Source organism: Chiloscyllium plagiosum, unplaced genomic scaffold, assembly GCF_037043375.1.
Source record: "Chiloscyllium plagiosum isolate Xiang-an unplaced genomic scaffold, Cpla_swu_hap1 HiC_scaffold_42, whole genome shotgun sequence".
NCBI lineage: Eukaryota > Metazoa > Chordata > Chondrichthyes > Orectolobiformes > Hemiscylliidae > Chiloscyllium > Chiloscyllium plagiosum.
In genome coordinates, this window is record NW_028270180.1 from 13,705,692 (window position 1) to 13,724,653 (window position 18,962).

An 18,962-nucleotide genomic window follows, 5' to 3' on the forward strand; every position below is an offset into this window, starting at 1 on the left:
TACAAATTTGATGTCTGTTTATTGTTACTTAAAGTTTTGATAACACTGAACAAATATTTTAAGAGAAGGATCAAAGCTAAGTAAAGTCAAAATTTAATCTAGTCTAGTCAAGTTATGATTAGATTAGATTACTTAGCGTAACCCTTCGGCCCAACAAGTCCCCACCGACCCTCCGAAGAGCAACCCGCCCAGACCCATTCCCCTACGTTTTAGCATAACCAATTCACCTAACTACACATTTTTGGACTGTGGGAGGAAACTGGAACACCTGGAGGAAACCTCCACAGACACGGGAGAATGTGCAAACTCCACACTCAGTTGCCTGAGGCGGGAATTGAACCCAGGTCTCTGGTGCTGTGAGACAGCAGTGCTAACCACTGAGCCACCATACCGCTCACAAACCAGTTTTAAACAGTCTATCCCTGGTCAACAAATTCTGTGAAAATGCAATAATACAGATTTTATACAAATTTTTATTCAATTGTACTATATATTCTGAATATTAAATGGTCTTCATACTTCTGTTGAAGTACTGTACCACATGGTAATATTAGTTTTAAAATTATTTATGATAACAGCAATCCCAAATAATACAGTACTTCTGAAGTGTAGTCAATGTTGTATTGTAAGTTAATGCAGGAGCAAGTTTGTGCATAGAAAATTCCCATAAGTAGGAATGAAATAAACGATTGAGTTGGGTGTTGATTTGAGGGGTACATTTTAACCAGGATACCAAGTGAATATCTGTGGTTTTTCTTTGAATTGTGTCATTTGATCATTTATGTTCTCCTGCGAGAATGGCTAGCTTAAATCTCAAAATGAAGATGACATCACAGTGAAAATAATGTGCTGAGGTCTCCAAAGTGAGACTTGAGCTTGCAACCTTTGGACTCTGAGATGGGAAAACTACCATGGAGACAACACTGAAACCTTCGATGCTAAAAAGAAAGAACTGTGTGTGTGTTGGAAATCTAAAACAAAAACAGTGCTGGAGAAGCTCAGCAGGTCTGGCAACATCTGTAGATGGGAAAATAAACTTAATGTTTTAAATCCAGTGACCCTTCATCAGAACTGTTCAAACAAAGGACTCTGTGTTTCTCTCTACAGATGCTACCACACCCGAGTTGCTGTAGCACCCTAACTGGGGGTTTCTGTAAGCTTTATATTCTTTTGACTTTGAAGCTTATTCCTAGCTTAGATTGTTGGGAGCTGTACTCTGCATGGCAACTACATTCTGCCTCATTGAAGAAACCTTCAGTAACTGTTCTGGGTTTAACGTTAATGCTCATCTATCTTCTGTTCATTTATCTTCGATGCAAAGGCCAAAAGATGAGCTGGAAACGCTGAGTTAATAGTGTTTGTATGCTGTTAGTTTTACAAACAGAGAATGTTAATCAAGTTAATTGCTGTGTGTGAAATTTATTTTGAGGAAGGGAAATGTAGCGAATTTGTATCTTATTGGTCAGTCCTAAATTCATTTCCTTTGACCTCTGGCGCGCTTTGCTGTCCAGTATTTGTTTATAATACTTTTATAGATGTAATTTAAGTTGCTTCAATGTAATGTTTCAAGGTAAGGATACCCAGCCAACAAAGTTACAGCAAACCGCAGTGCATTTTTTATTGTCCAAGATATCTTTTGAAATAGATATTGAATTTCAGTGCGTTATGTTAAACGGTTTTTAATTCCTCACTAAGTGGAAGGTTTAATGGTACAGCATAGTAAAATGTGTCAGGCTTTAGTCTTGCATATATCTTTATTAAAAAAGAAATTGTGTTCTGGTGCAATTACATTGTCTGAGCTTTTGTTTGAGGTTTTGAGTTTGTTTGAAGCAAACCTAATTTCTGATCAACTGATTTCTCATCGCATCCACTTGCATAAACATTGCGTTATGCTGACCAAGAGCTGCTTTTTTTTTGGTAGTTTTTGATTTCTGTTAGCTCTCTAGCACTGTCAGAACTTAAGAGGCAATACTAAGGTCAGATTATGGGTGTACAACAGCATAAGAACTGGGAGCAGGAGTGGGCAATTTGGCCCTCAAGCCTACTTCACTACTCAATGCAACCATGGCTGATCTCATCTTGGCCTCAACTCCACTTCCTGTCTGCTCTCTATACCCCTTAATCTCGTATTCATTTAAAAAAAAATCTTTCTCCTCCAATTCACTGTGTCCTGATGTTCACTGCACTCTGGGGTCATGAATTTCACAGATTCACAACACTTTCTGACATAAATCCTGCTCATCTGTTTAAATTTGCCACCTCTTAGCCTTAAAACTCTTATTCCCATAACTGGTAACATTTGCTGTACTTTGTCAACCTCCTTTAGTGTCTTCTTTTAAGCCTCAGATAGATCTCTCATCTTTCTAAACTTCATCAAATGTATGCCAAAACTGCTCAACGTCTCCTAATACGCACCTTTCACCTCCGAAATTAAACGAACCTTCTCTGAACTGCTTCCAGTACAATTATATCCTTCCTCAAGCAAGTGGACCAAAACTGCATGCAGTGTTCCTGATATGGTCTTGTATTTGAGGTTCCCCATACCAAAAACCTTGAGCACTATTGAAGTATACTTAATTGCCAAGCAATGCTCAATAAAAGTAACTTCGTACTAGTGAAGGAATCAACAGTTTAGAAGCAGAGCTGCTAGTTTAAGCTGTTACTAAGGAAGGCGAACAATCACTACAGATTGTACAAAGGAGAAGATTTGGAAATTACCCAAGAAAACATCCTTTCAGTACCAAGTATTGTGGAAATTTTGGGCTGAGAGGTTTGTTTGGATTTTGCAAGTAAGATGTAGGTACACAGTGCAGTTCAGGATTATAAGTGTAAGGTAGCTAATCTTGTCAGCATGCCTAAAATCTCATTTAGAAATTGAGTAGTTGTCATTTCACATAGAAAGTACCATGACCCTGTGTGCGCTCAGTGATTCAGAGGCAAGATTTAGAATATTTCCAGTAATAGCAATCTTACTGCAGAGTTTAATTATTGAAAGTCCTTGTTCTATTTGTGCTTTTGTTCATTCAAACTCCAATTGTCATTAAGTTGAGAAATGTTCAGAACTTTAAATCCAAGCTACAATAGTAAAATGTAGAAGAATATGGACAATACTAGCACCAATTCAAATTTTTGAATGTCATTGGTGAATATGCGTCCAAAGAAATTTACACTATCACTTTGCATAATGGTCGAGCTTGTGTAAACATTGACCCCCAAATCTTAGCCAAGAAATCGTTCATTTTTCATCAACCTCATGTATATAAGTCAACTCTTTTTTTTTTCTTCTCTGCATCCATGTTCCAAGTTCCTCTTGCACATGCTTCTTGGATACCCTTGATAAATCATAATATAACACCTGAAGGTGGTTGTTCCCCTCTGTGTCTGTGCATGCATGTATGTTTATGCTGCTTTTAGGTATAGATTTGGCAAGAACAGTCTTCAATCAATCCGCTGTGATGAGATGAGTGGAATTCAACCTCTTCAGAATGTTACTCCTATAATGACTAAACCCTACTTTTTTTAACTTAAAAAATTGAGCTGAGACTAAACTGAACCTGAATAGACAGCATATATTAACCTTTTATAAATTTTAACAGGAAATATAAACACAAATGTTTAACATTTTATTTAAATTCAATGACCTAAAGCATCTGAATCTGTTGTTTGGGACAAATCAAAAATATAGCTGTTCACTCTTTAGTAATAGATTTTGAATGATTTAGCCCCACATCTTTTTATTTTTTCTAAATTAGCAAGTTGTGAAACTGAAGTGATTGCTTTGCACTGCTGCTTCACTGTGGAGAAAGTGAGGTCTGCAGATGCTGGAGATCAGAGCCGGAGATGTGTTGCTGGAAAAGCGCAGCAGGTCAGGCAGCATCCAGGGAACAGGAGAATCGACGTTTCGGGCATAAGCCCTTCTTTTTATGCCCGAAACGTCGATTCTCCTGTTCCCTGGATGCTGCCTGACCTGCTGCGCTTTTCCAGCAACACATCTCCGGCTCTGCTTCACTGTGGAGTTAGACAAGCCTCACTGTAGTGGGATTTTTCTCTTCCTGAAATGGGAAGTCAAAATTGTGAAGAAACATATTGCAGCTATAGATTGAGTATTGGTTTACATGAGAAACATCACTTTTTTTTTTCTGAATCCCTATCTAAAAGGAGATTTAATAGAGGTGTTTAACTTTTTAAAAGGGTTAACCGGTAAAACTGTTTCCTCAGGTTGAAGTTACCAAATCAGAAAAGGAGGCTATTTGGCTCATCACGTCTGCACTGTTGTACCTCTTTTTTTTTTTTTAAAAAAAAAAGAGTTATCTAATCAGTCCAACTACCTTGCTGCTTCCTTATTCATTTATATTCTTTTACCTTCATGGATTTGGCCAGTCCTTTTTGGATTGTTAGTACTGAATTTCAGTTTCATCCCTGTCAGATGTTGCATAGAATAACAGGAGTAAAGAGAAACTCCCTCTCTGGTTCTTTTGTCAGTGATGTAAAGGGAACTTATGAGTCTCATACGTAGAGTTACTCTATCCTTTTAACCTGTAAGTGAGAAGAATTTAAAATTGCCGTTGAGGTTGAAAAGCAAGATTGAGGAATTATTTTAGACAAAGGGTCTTTCAGAGCACAACTCTTTTTTTTTATACATAATAAGTTGACTGTGTGGCCTCTTTCATGGGAAAAAATGATAAATATAAACAGAAAAGTTGCAAGGTAATGGAGAGAAATCAGGAAGGTGAATTTGTCTTCAGATACCCTCAGCTGAAAGTTGAGACAGATGAAGTTTTCATATATTCTTTCCCAGGGTGTTCCTATTGCTGGCTGAGCCAACCCTTGTTGCCTCTGCCTAATTGCCCTTAGGCTGTCAAGTCTTTAGTTCTTGTGCTGTAAACCTCGAGACTTGTCTGAGGAATCTGATATCTGTTACAGTTCAAGTTTATTGTCAATACCTTTACTGATTTAATGAGCTTAATGGCACTTCTAAATTGAACAGTGAACTGAAGCCTGTATTTATTCTCCAATGGGACCTTGCTATGCACATACTGCCAAGTTTCTCCATGTTGTAGAAGGCACTGCACTTCAAAAGTACTTCACCAAAGTGTTTTAGAATGATTAGAAATTATGAAAATCATTTAAATGCTAGCTAATAGATTCTGCTTAAGTATCACTGGCCTAACAATTAACTTGTGGGAAGCTTCTACCTGAAAAACACATCTAACTGATATATTATTTTAAAATAAAATCCATAACACTTAAAAGGTTGAACACCGATACTAAATAATATAAAACATATAAAGAAACTGGACGTTAGCACAAGACTAATGTGATTCTTCATCATGCTGAGGAGATGGTAATTTAATGGTCATGTCATTGGTTAGTACTCCAGAGATTCTGGTTCACCCTCTGGAGATTCAGGGTTCAAATCCCATCATGGCAACCGGTGGGATTTAAATTGAGTTAATGAACTTGGAATAAAGCTATCTCAGTAATGCTCATCAATTGTTTAAAAACCTATCTGGTTCTCTAGTCCTTTTGGAGGAAGGAGGTCCATACTTAGCTAGTGGAGTCTATGTTTTACTCCTGATCCACAGTCATTTGGTTGACCTATTCAGTGTCCTGTGCAATGGCTTGGCAATTATTAGGTTCAAGGACAATTAGGGATGAAGAATAATTGCTGGCCTTGCTAGCAGTAACCCATATCAAAGAATGGAGGAATAAATCATTCTTTTTCCCCTCTGGAAAATTGATCGATCAGTTTCTCATAATGCTCCCTTATATTTAAGTTAAGCCTGTGAACAATCACTTGGCTTTCCAGATGAGATCATAATGACATGAGCGCGTGAGCTGAAAGTCTCTGTAAACCTCATGAGCAGAAACAATTTCTGGTGGTCACAAATGTCCTGTTTAATTGTATAAAACAATTTCTTATTGAAGCAAATGCTTTGTGTATTTTAGCACTTTAGTAGACGAGTACAATAACTTCGATTTGGTAGTTCTTTCTTCAGTCTGTTTTCACACCTGACAAGGTTTGGAAGTTACTGTTTGGCTGATATAAGTCTACAGCCGTTAACATTTAATCCATTCTGCTCACAACCATATCCCAATTGAAACCGGATTGAAAGATATGTGCAATTTTTCAAAATCCTGCTGTTTTTGACTTTTGCAACTGTACCCAAAAGTAGAAGCTCACGAAACTTTTCCTTAATTTTTTTTCAATTTAACATATTTTTCCTTGACAGCCTGCTCAGATGTTATTACCCACCTCTGGAACAGGTGGGTTTTGAACCCAGGCCCCTCCATCCAGGCTTGTGGACACTACTACTGTGCCACAAGAGGGCCTCTCCGTCTCTTGTGCAACACTTAAAACATTATACATTGTAAGGTGTCACTTACCAAAGGAGCTTATCAGAAAACCTATTCTCAGATTTTGGTCAGCTCCTATCTTTCTTTTTCTCCTTAGTTGGAATAAAGTCCACTCTGAGGCATAAACTGCTGCAAACTACATATGACAAAAGACAGAAATTTCTCGACCTATACCCACCTATAGGTGTAGCCTAAGAGAATCATTAAGCTAGAGATAATGCCTGCTTGCGAATGAATACACGAAAATTGCAGCCCTGTTTGCTGTACAAAATAAAATGTGTAATATTGGGACATACTAAGAAATATTTATTTGTTTGCTTCATAAAAGGAGTTGTCCAGCTCCCAAATGGACTATCACAATTCTTAAGTCATATTTGTCCAGCTGAAATATAGCTCAAGATCATTTTCTCTGTTCCCAGTGAATGTTGAAAGTTGTGTTACAGAGCAGTCAAAAACCGACTTGGTAGTGTTAGCAGGGCAGTGTTCTCAATCTGCTTTTATACAGTAATTTCTATTTTTCAGGTTTGTGGTAATGTATATTCTTTCTTTTTGGTATTTTGCCAACAGAAATTGGGAAGGATTAACTGCCTCCACGTTCATTGACAATTTGAACTGCTTGTCAATGTCTAATTTAAAGGTGTTAAACCAGGCCTCTGCAAATGCAGCATTGCATATCAAATCTTGCATTAACATTAGATGCTATGCTGCAAGTGATTGCCAGTAGATGGCAGTACTTCACCATTTTAAAGCACTGAAGCAATTGATTAACTATGCACTGTCAGGATTTACATTGGCACTGAACTTGAGCAAATTATTTGAACTTTAAAAATTCTTACTGTGACCTTCATTTAAAAATTTGATTTCAGCATGTGGTGATTATTAAATGTTGAGTTTTTAACTTCAGTTTTGTTCGGCAGTATCATTGATTGGAGCAACAGCTTTGTCTTTCTGTCTCTAACCTCCTCAAATCTTAAAGCCATAAGACCTTTTTGTTCCTCCAATTCTGGCTTCATTTCATGTATTAGGTAGCTATAGTTCTAGACTTGCTATCCACTCCTACATAAATGCAAGTTATTGGCTTTTCTATCTATTTATCTTTCTTACCCACTATGTAAAGGGAGTTTTAATTGATCTCCGCAAGATGCACATCTGATATCATGCTAGCATTAAGGAGTGTGAATTAACTGAAGTACAGATGAAATGATATTTACATTCATGTTTAAAGTGGCCTGTGAGGGGTGCTGTAGGACTGTTAAACTACTGATTCCAGCTGCTTTGAGGCTGCCTCTGCATCTATGTGAAGTATTTGGACAGCGTTCAAAATGCTGGTAGGCAGAGGATTATTGTGTGCTTTCATCATCATGTCCTGAACACTTGAGCGGTAAACATTGTCCATGTAGAAATACAAACCCAGGCCTGCAGTCTGTTACCGTCCATTGATCAGTTCTATTGAGCTGCTTGGTTAATGATGTACTCTAGGAAAGTCCTTACTATTTTATAGCAGTCCTGTTGGTCATTGCACTGACTTGCTCCGATCTTTTAAATGTGTTGCCTCTGTAATTAGATTTCTACTGAGGTGAATAGCTTCTCTTGCAGGAGTGGGCACGTAAATAAGAATTATCCACATGATTTGCACAAACCTTTTTATTCCATTATATGTAATTAGTTATTTGGTTGAACACAATTTGGACGTTGATGAAAGGAGAGTCCTGCCATCGAAGCACTTTGTCTTGTACTTATCAGGACAAATGCAAGAATGCCAAATTTCAAACAATTGCTATTATTTTTACTACAGGAAGTGAGAGAGGTAGGGGAGCTTAAAGTTCCCTTTTGCTTTCTCTATAGCAATGTTTTGTCTAATCAGTTGACTTGTTAATCAGTCATCACCCTTTTCTAGTATAAATTATTGTCATCATTTGAGATTTAGCATTCCTGATGAGTACAAGATGAAAAATTCAAGCAATCCATGTTTAAAAATATCGTTTTAATTTTAAGGATAATTCTATGCATTTTTAAACCACTTCAAAGACTCTTCATAATTAACTGTCCCTGTATTATTAGCATTAAGAAAAATGGTACATAGATATCATGTTTACTGACTGACAAAGTGGAGTTAGGATATATAATCTTTTGAAGTTGATTTCCTATTTGAGGATTGTTATTGAAAGGGTGTTGTAACAATGTTTGCTTTTATTTTGTGTGACTGTTGTATGTGATACTGACTCCCTAATGATGTAACTGCTCTGCATGGAGGTCAGCTGACAAATTATATTTTTCTAAGGTTAGCTTTTATAAATTTTTCTTAAAAATCATCCTTTGCATGTTAATCTTAAAAGTGCAGTTCTGCACATATGTTCACTAAATTCCATCTCGGAACTCTGGGATATTATCCGAATGTAGATGGCTCATTCTTGTGACCTACTGTATGACAAATATAACCTTCAAGTTGAGTGCTGACACTTTCAAACTGGGGCTAACCCAAGAGTTCCAAAGAGCCATTGGAAATTGGAGCTAAAGTTTTAACAAGGTTATTTGGATGTTTGCTCAAGATGTTGAGAATTAAGCGCTAATGAAGTACAGGGATAAAATATTTTAGGAATAATTTAGAGAGGATTTTACGCTTCAGTTGAAAAGGGGATCTTGAAATCTGTGTGCAGTTTTATTCGAGGCAGGATGGAAAGGTGGGGATTCAGAGGTGTGATTGATACCAGGAATGGATGAACTGTCTTATGATTAAAATATTGGTCAGATTTGAGACATGTTTCCGCTGATGTTTTAGAATTCCATGATTTGAAGTATACAAGCTCTCTGACTTTGACCAGATGGACGTGGAAAAGATGTTTATTCTTGTGGGTTAGTCCAGAGCTAGGAAGGATGATCGTCTTAGGGCAGAGGTGGGAAGTTTTTTGTGATTTTGAACACTAGTTCAAAGTGGTGATGTTGAAGGTCATTGAATAAGGTGGCTGTAGATGTATACTTGTTAAATAGGAAATCAGCAATGATCTTATTGAATGACCTCCTTTTGCTCCTAATTCAGATTTGATAAGTTGATCATAGGCACCATCATATAAACAAAAGGAGAATTTAACATGGAAACATAGATGGGAGTAGGAATAAGTCATTTGGTCCCTCAAGCCAGCTCTGCCAACCAATATGATTGATTGTTGAACTCAGATTCTAATCCCATCTGACTCCCATCTAATCCCATTCATCTCCCTCACCTTATCTCAAGATGCCTTTAGCCGCAAGACCTATATATATATATATATATATATATCATCTCCTTGAAAACACTGTTTTGGCCTCAACCACTTTCTGTGGCACAAATTTCACAGGCTCACCACTCTGGGTGAGGAAATTTCTTATCATCTCAATCCCTTATCCTTAAACTATTATCCATAGTTTTGACATTTCCCCCACTATCCGAAACATCATTTTTGTATCTAACCTGTCTAGTCCTGTTAGAATTTTAAGTTTCTGAGATTCCCTTCATTTTTTGAAACACCAGTGAATACAATCATAACTCTGCAAAAGTGAGGACTGCAGATGCTGAAGATTAGAGTTGAGAGTGTGATGCTGCCTGACCTGCTGTGCTTTTCCAGCACCACACAATCTTAACCCAGCCAGTCTTAGCATTGGGTCTTACCACCCCAGGGATCAGTCTGGTAAACCTTTGCTGCACTTCCCCATAGCAAGCACATCCTTCCTCCTCTGATAAAGAGACCGAAATAGATGTGGCCTCGCCAATGCTTGTGTAATTGCAATAATACACCCTTGTACTTGAATCCTTTTGCTGTGTAGGCTTACACACAGTTTGCTGTCTTTACTGCTTACTGCACTTGCGTGCTTACTTTCATTGACTGGTGCATATAAGGACACCCAGGTCTCTTTGAATATTCCCCTCTCTTTTTTTAAATTACAGCCATTCAAATAATGTCTTTCTATTTTTGGTACCAAAGTGTATATCCTCTCATTTATGCACACTAAATGCACATCGTATATGTGGATAATGTGGCATTATCCACATATGCTCACTTGCTCCGCTGTCTAAATGGCATTGCAACATCTCTGCATCCTCCTCACAAGTCACCTTTCCTCCCACCTCTATCATCTCAAAGTTTAAGAGATCATATCTAGTTCCCTCATCTAAATCATTAACATATATTGCGAATAGCTGGACACCTAGTGTAGTTGAAGGTACCCCTTTCATCACACTTACCATTCAGCAGATGACCCATTTATTCCTACTGTTTCCTGCCTTTAATTAATTTTGCTATTATTTAAATACACTAGCCCTAATCCCATTAGCTTCAATTTCTTATGTGGGACTTAGCCAAATACCTTCTGAAAGATCAAAAACCATTTCCACTGGCTTCACCAATCAACAGTACTAGTTGCATCCTCAACTAATTCCAGTAGATTTGTCAAGCATTATTCCCCTTTTGTAAATCTATGCTGACTGTCTGTCTGATTCTACCACTGTTTTCCAAGTGCTCTGCAATAAAATCCTTGATAATTAACTCTGGCATCCTCACTCCTGATGACAGACTTCTGGTCCAGAAGTATCTTTTTTTTTCTTTCTATCTCACACTTGTTAAATGATGGGGTTACAGTACCTACCTTCCAGTCCAATTCCACAGTCGAAAGAATCTTTGAAGTTGACCACCAATGCATACAACTGTTTCTACGGCCAAGTCCTTAAGTACTCTGGGATTTAGATTATCTGGCCTTATTAGTCTTCAATCCCATCAATTTCTCTACTAATACAGACTTGCTCCAGTTGCTCCCTCTCACTAAAGTCTGTATGCCCTATCATTTCTAACATGTTGTTTGTGTCCTTCGTTAGGACACTCAAAGTATGAGTTTACTTCAGCCATTTCTTTGATCCCCATTCTGACTGTAAGGACCTACATGAGTTTTCACCAATCTTTTTCTCTTTGCATATAGATAGTAACTTTTACACTCCAATTCTTATGTTTCCCATAACCTTGCGGTCATATTTTACTTTCCCCCTTCCTAATCAATCCCTTGATGCTCCTTTGATGTATAAAACTGTTACAAACCCTCTGGTCTGTTGGTATTTTTCTTGCCAATTTGTATCCCTCTTTGCATCTAATACCCTATCTCTAACTTCCCTTCTGAGCCATGTTTTTGCTATTGTGTTTTTTTGCAGTCTTGCGCCAGACAGGAATGAAATACTTTTGGAGATCACCCATTCAGCTCTATAAAGAAAGCTGTTAGGATAGGGAGTGCTGGAGTGACTCGGTGGATCTCCTCCTCCTGACATGGAAGATACTCTCTGGTTCAAACCAAATTTCAAGACTATAAATGCTTCTGGTCGAAACCAGCCACTGGTGCAAGCAAGTTGGCATGTGTCTGTACCCTTGCCTGCTGTCTGACTAAATGGAGTGCGTTAGTGATAGGAAAGGCATCCAGCTGCAAACCCACCTGCCAAATACTTAAACTGGTTGCTGACATGAAGGTGCTCAAGCAGCACTGTGGCAGCCTCACGCAACCTGAATAAAGCTGGAAGTCAAAGGAGGAGTGGGTTATTGGGAACCGGGAGAGAAGAATAAGATATGCTGTATTTGAGTTGAAGGCAAAACAAATTTTGTAAAACGTTAATCTGTTTCTCTCTCAAATCCTATTCTACATTTTTATTTTCTCTCTTTTAAGGAGGACTTCCCTATTCTAAAAGCATTCAAAAACAATTCTTCAAGGTGCTCACTATATTCTTGTAGTGATGTTCTCTATTTATCAGATAAAACCGTTCAGAATCGAGTTTTTCGAAGAAAAAAAAATTGCACTGGAGATTACGAACCATGTAGACTTCTTTGAGAGCTGGTAGTAAGTATAATGGGCCGTGCGACCTCCTTCTGGTCTGAAATGACTCTCTGCTTCTCTGACCAGGTTTCAGTCCACCCTAGTGAGGTATGTTCCTTATGAGGTAAAAACAATGACTGCAGATGCTGGAAACCAGATTCTGGATTAGTGGTGCTGAAAGAGCACAGCAGTTCAGGCAGCATCCAAGGAGCTTCGAAATCGACGTTTCGGGCAAACCGAAACGTCGATTTCAAAGCTCCTTGGATGCTGCCATGTTCCTTATGAGCACAAGCTGTGCTCTTTTTTTTTCCCCCCTTTGCCTATGAGCCTATCGTTCCTGCTCTAATATGGTAACAAGTTCACTTTCTTTTCATGAAAGCCTTTGCAGAGCCATCCTTTTCTTCCAGATGAGTAATTGCTGAAATGTGTTGGTTTTTACAGGGAAATTCCCCCATTGTTGAAAATCGATAGTTTAGAGAAATGTGATAAGTTTCCTCTCTGTGCTCATGGTGGAATAGATTGTCACAATAAATAGAACCTACTCTCTCAATTCGTATGTGCAAGAATTCTGCATTGCTAAACCTTGATGTAAATTCCTAATATAAGTGCACATTGTGTACTGTGCAGGCATGCCTCTGAACTTGGTAGCCTAAGCTAATTGAGAGCTATGTCATTGATCTTTGCTTCAGTTATCTGTGCATCCTGATGTTGCCTTAGATCTCTTGCATCCCAACAACCTGTTTTCTTTATTCTGTTTCTCACTCTGTCCTTGCTATGAAGATAGTCTTAACACCCATGAAGGGCGAGCAGCCTGAAACCCAACTGTTTTCTTGAAGCATAAACGGGTCTCAGTTCCTTCTTGCTTCATGAGAGCAAGCATCCCGTGTGCCCAAAGGGAAATCAATTGGGCAGAGTGTTGCAAATTTGAATTGAATATATACTGAACTTCTAGCGTGTCTGAATTAAAGTGATGGTCAAACAAAGCCATGGCTTAATGGTTTTAATAGTGGCCTTTTTGATGTGCTTGAAAACTGGAAAATCTACTGATGTGTGAATCACTTAAGCCATTATACATGGTGAGATTAGTTAGCTCTAAGGCAAGCCTTTGATGGTGCAGCCTTGTTGGAATTAATATTGGTGAAGAAAGAAACTTATTTTTTAGAAAAAATGTTGGCTGCTGTTCCCACATGTTACTCTGGATTCCTTGTCAATTGATCAGGAAATAGCAAAGGATGTCATGGGGTAAATTTGTATAGCATACTCCTGATGTGAATCAGATGCCCTTGTGAAGCCCTCTAGCAGGTGGTGAGATAAAGGCAAATTATCTCTTTAAAAATTGCTTTGTTTTTCTGTGTTGTACTGATGAAAGGTAGCTGCTGCATCGTTATGATGCTCCACGTTCTGTTTTTGTGATATATCGCTTCCAGTTTGAAGAAGCCAAATAGCTGAAGGTGAAAAGACAAGAATGACCCTTGCTCCCGTATCCAAGACTTTGTTGTAGCGGTTCATTTTGTTTTTGCCTCCTTTAAAAGACTGCTTTTTCTGGGACCTTATCTGAAGATTAATCTATATCTCCAGCTTCTCCACAGATGCAAGGTTAGGTTAATCAGGTGTTAACATATCTAAACTGTATTATTTTATCTATGCAGTGAAATCTTAATGTATTGTTCCTTAGCATGGCTATGATTAGCCGTGAGATATTTTTAAAAAGTGCTATTACACCTATGTAATGGGAGCGAAACGGACAGAACAACTGGTGGGTTCCTTAATGGGGAAAAAACCAAAACCAACCAAACTCTCATTTTGTATAAAGACGAAAGCGCAATATTGTGTGTATGCTGGAAATCTGAAATAAATACTGCAAATGCCCAGCAGCTCAAGTAGCATCCATGGTGAGAGAAGCAGTTAGTTATTTTTCCATCTATGAAAAGAATGGTTATTCAAAAATTTCCCCACTCCTTTGCCCAGTGGGCTCAGAAATGCCTAGTACAATGTAGCGGTTTTTTGGTGACTGAGTTCTTAGGGCAAATATTTTCTACGCATCAGCCTCCTAACTCTTGTGCATTAGCATGTATCCATCATAAATACCACAATCGAGCCATATATAATTCCATTCAAGTGCCGTACAAGGAACTGTCTACGGCTTTAGAGCACTGTTACTGTGGACATGTTGCTTCTAAGACTATTTGAAGAATTGCATTTTGCAGTGCACCAAGAAATTGTGGGATGATCTAATTTAGTCGGCCTGTACTTTTCTATTGCAGTAGTGAAATAGCAAATCAAGAGATTGCTAAGATCACTGCTACTTTCTTTGCAGTGCATCAGCTTAGGAGGAATTTGTGTCGTTGCACAAATTATATATTACCTGAGAGCTCTAGACCAGATTATAATTTATCACCTGCAGTAATTCTATGTTGAGCAGCATCACCATCTATTGGATGCTACAGTCTGCGTTTAACTACGTCACATGATAAAACAGTCATGTGTTGAACAACTATTGAACTTGGCTTTTAAATTCATCTGGCCACAAGACATAGGCACAGAATTAGGCCTGTCGAGTCTTCTCCACGATTTTGGTTACAGCTGGTTATGTTTCTTGACCCCAGGTCTGTCAGTATCTGTAGGTTTCAATCAGATACCCCAACCACTTCTAAAAACCACTGAATACAGACCCAGTCCTTAACCAGTCCTCATGACAAGCTCTTCATCTCCAGGATCATTCTTGTAAACGTCTCTGGATCCCCTCCAGTGCCAGCACATCCATCCTTAAGATACAGGGCCTAGAACTGCTCTCAATATTCCAAATTTATTTTGAAATTGTGATTGTTCTTCAAATGATGAATGCCTTTTATGCATAACAAACTGACATCTCCATAAATTCTGAATGATGTAGTGTTTCATGGAAAGGTTGGGACGATCAAAAATGAGTGGCTTCCTAGTTTGTTTGGTTTCAGGTTAATATTGGCTAGTGTAGTATTGGACATCCTAGGGCTTTGTCATATCTAAATGACAGGTAACTATGAAGTTTTCATAAGTATGCTCAGAATGTGACTTCTGTACAGTTTATGGAAAATAGTAAAAGGAGAATAAGTATTGAGTTGACCTAAAGGTAGATTGCCTGCTCCCATTGCTGATGTCAGAACAGTTGTGCCATGTATAATTTTATTAAACAAGTTCTCCAGCATAACACCTTGCCGGGCATTGGCTTATATCACCGCTTTGCTAATTGGCTCATTGCCTTACTTGTGGAAATGCTGACCTCCATGTTAGTTGCCTGCAATGTGAATGATCATTGGCTGTTGTGTGCTATTGATACTTTGTTGCAGTGAACAGCATCACACTTGCAGTGAATCTGATTGGCTGTCTAGCTTGGTTGATTGGAGGAGGTGGAGCTGTCAACTTTGGACTGGCCTTTCTCTGGCTGATTTTGTTCACACCATGCTCTTATGTTTGCTGGTTTAGACCAATCTACAAAGCCTTCAAGTAAGTACTCTGAGCTGTCGCTCATTTTTCCTCCGCCCCATTCACATGGATGAGAACATTAGGACACTTTTGTTGAAAACACTGTCCAGATTTCGTAGAGGGGTGCTTGATGAGATAAATTGAGGACAATTCTTTCCACTGATTTACTGGTTTCTTAGAGAAAACAAAAAGACATTTGGAACATTTTACTTTTGATGAGAAACTTCACATTCTTACAACCCTCTGCAAAAGTAATGACAAATTAATATCTCAAGGAAAATGAATCAATATTTGTCAATCTTAGGGAGGGGAAAGAAAAGCTACAGTTCTCAGTTTAATGGGGTTGGGAGCGGGGTGGTAAAGAAATACATCTGGTGCCACTTAATAGATTTCTCTGTACAACCACCAGTGTTATGGAGTTAGCAACACCAAAATTTCTGAAGATTGGATGCAGCATGCTGAGACGATACAGATCTGCAGATGAAGAGACCCAGTATGCTGGTGACTCCATACATCATGCATCAGATTATACTTAGCAGTCCACTCAAGTGCAAGCAATAGAATTTCATTTGGGAGGGGGAGAAAGAGACTTGAGGATTTCTAATAGCATTTTGAAAGCTACCCACATATAAAGTGAATACAGCAGGTGAAAAATTACTCTAGTGCTGGGCTGACTAAATTACTTTTCAGTGTAAGTTTCTGTGCTGATTATTGAAACCTCCATGTCAGTGGGGCTTCTGATTCATGTCTAATTCTATTGCTGTGTGCTTTCTATTTCTGTTTTTATTTGGCTGAGGACACAAAATCCATATTAATTGAATCCAGTTTTTCTAATCTTGGGTCATGCAGTGGGATTACTCCTTTGCCTGAAATTATGTTCAAGATGCCAGAACTATTGTCGATGGTGCACTGGTTCCTGAGCCAAAATACCATCTGAAAGAAGGCTCTTAGCATATGAAACAAATGGAATCAATAGGACAAAGCATCAAAGTCCCAAACCAATTTTTGTCTGTTTAGTGGGTCTTTGCAAGCAAAATTTTCTTTGCTTATTTTCTATTCATGCTGCCGCACTTCCTCTGTGACACTGACTCGAGCAGTTCCAATCTGTAATCCTCATCGGTTCTGCTGGGTGCGACTGATCCTCACTATTGTTCTTTCTTTCTTCTCTCCACCCTTCCTCCTAACAACAGTCAAGCTACAAATAATCACCTCGCCCAACCCAGTGAAGTTACTGGTGTTGTCTTTGATTTCATTATATTAATTTTAATTGAAACCTCTGTCATAAGCACTGTTTGCCGTTTTTTTTGCTAACCGTTAAATAAATGTTCCCTCTTCCCAGGTATGTTATTTAATGTGAAAGGAAACAAGTTTTGTTACAGAGTACCCTATGGAAAATGCAAATGAAACGTGTATATGTAAGACTTTCGGGTTGTGTAGGATACTAATTTTGTGTGTAAAATCTTTGCCAGCACAACTAACCTTTTTATTTACAATCTATGCCATTCATATTAATTAACATCCTTTTTGTTTTAACTTTTTTTTAATTGCTAAGGTACTGTTCGGTTTTATTGTGCAAGGCAGCCTTGATTTTAATAATTAAGTTTGTGCAGTTTTTTTTTGGAGATATTCTTTCTCAGCTTTCTGACCATTCTTAATTGCTGCAGCTATTTGGAGATTTTTAATGTAGTTTTCACTTAAGCGTGTTTCAAGTGAGCACGAAATTGACCCTTTTTGATCCAAATCTTTTATATCTTTGGAGACCATTGTGTACCTAGAGATGAAGAGGCCACTTTGAAAAAAGCTCTTGAAAATGTATTATGTACTATGCTTGCACTCCTAGGTCAGATAGTTCATTCAATTTTATGGCATTCTTCTTCACGTTCATGGCCCAGCTGGTAATCAGCATTATTCAAGCAGTGGGAATCCCTGGCTGGGGAGTCTGGTAAGAATCAATTTCTTGTTGCACTAGCTATAGTATATTGAGGAATTAAGGCTTGAATATTGCTGACATTTGTTATCTCTCACTTTAATGTGTCTCATCTAAAACAGGTTTATCAAAGGGATCCAGTCAGAATTAAGCAACTGGATAACCCAGTTGTGAGTGAGCTGTGAAGTTTCAATCTTAGTTGGCTATTACTGAATGTTAGAGTGTTGGAGGTGGGGTATCTCTGGATAAGCAACCCTTATTTCCTGTGAACGTTCTTTTCCTCCCCAATTCTAGAATTCTCCAAATTCCTCAAACTTCAAAAGTATCTTTTAAAACTAGTGTTTTGTAAACCACACACATGCTCACCTCTCCAGCCGTGTACCTTACTTGTATGTGTACTTGACCTTGTTTGTGAATTACCTTTTGGATATTCAATACTTTCCATAGAATGTGTAGCACAGAAACAGGCCATTCAGCCCAAATGGTTCATGCCAGTGTTTATGCCCCACCAAGCCACCTCCCGTACTTCCTCATCTATCTCTATTCGCATACGTCATGTTCGTCAATGGTCCCGTATGACTTCTCATTATGAAACCAAAGATGATGGCTTGTTAGAATAGAACTAGTTCATGGATTATTAATTATAGTATTAATGAATAGATTTTAAATTTCTTGATTGTTCACATGGTAAGAATTTACTCTATTTGAAGCATTTTTATTTCTTGCAAAGGATGTTTCAGGTAGCTATGGTGATCTCCGTCTTCTTTCCACTGATCATGAGCAGCAGCTGTTTAATCAATAAGGTACCAAGTTGACTATGATTCAAAAATCCCCTCTGCATACCTTGGGTAAATCCGTTTCCATCCATATCTCCCTTCTGATTTTTTTAATAACCAAAATTGTTGTTAGTGCAGGTTGTGGAGCTGCTGTTAAGTCAACCCTGTTCTCTCATTTAGAAATTTTGACTAAAAATATTAATACAACAAAGCTGTTACCAACAAATGTTTAAGAAATTGCTTCTATCGTGAACAAGAAAATTTGACATTTGTGAACATGAACTGTCTATTCAGTTTAAACAAATTTCATGAAGACTCTGGTGCCCAGATTAACAATTACAATCTTCTGGGTGTGGCGTTTGATTTTTGGCTGTTTTGCTGTCATGGCAAACACTTCCCTAAGACCAAAGAACAATCCTGTATGTTGATGGCACTGCTTCATATTTATTACTATGATTAGACAAAAGTGAGAAAGAAAGCATGCCACTTGGAGAACATTTAGTGTGTCCAGACTTTATGATCTGCAAAATTTCATCTTTAAGGGTTCTCCTCCTCATGGAATTTGGAGCACTTTTCTATTGATGGCTGTTTTCAACATGCTGTGGTAAACTGGATTT

The 18,962-nt window shown here is 38.2% G+C and overlaps 1 protein-coding gene across 4 annotated transcripts in view; it reads left to right on the plus strand.

Annotated features, from left to right (window-relative positions):
* The window catches only part of scamp5a (secretory carrier membrane protein 5a), a 60,521-nt gene that overhangs the window by 24,160 nt on the left and 17,399 nt on the right, over nt 1-18,962 (plus strand). For all 4 annotated transcript variants that reach the window (XM_043680200.2, XM_043680199.2, XM_087982076.1 and 1 more), the window contains 2 exons: nt 15,507-15,663; nt 17,483-17,584. In XM_043680200.2, coding sequence (XP_043536135.1) covers nt 15,507-15,663; nt 17,483-17,584 — 259 coding nt within the window. The remainder of the gene's footprint in view (nt 1-15,506; nt 15,664-17,482; nt 17,585-18,962) is intronic.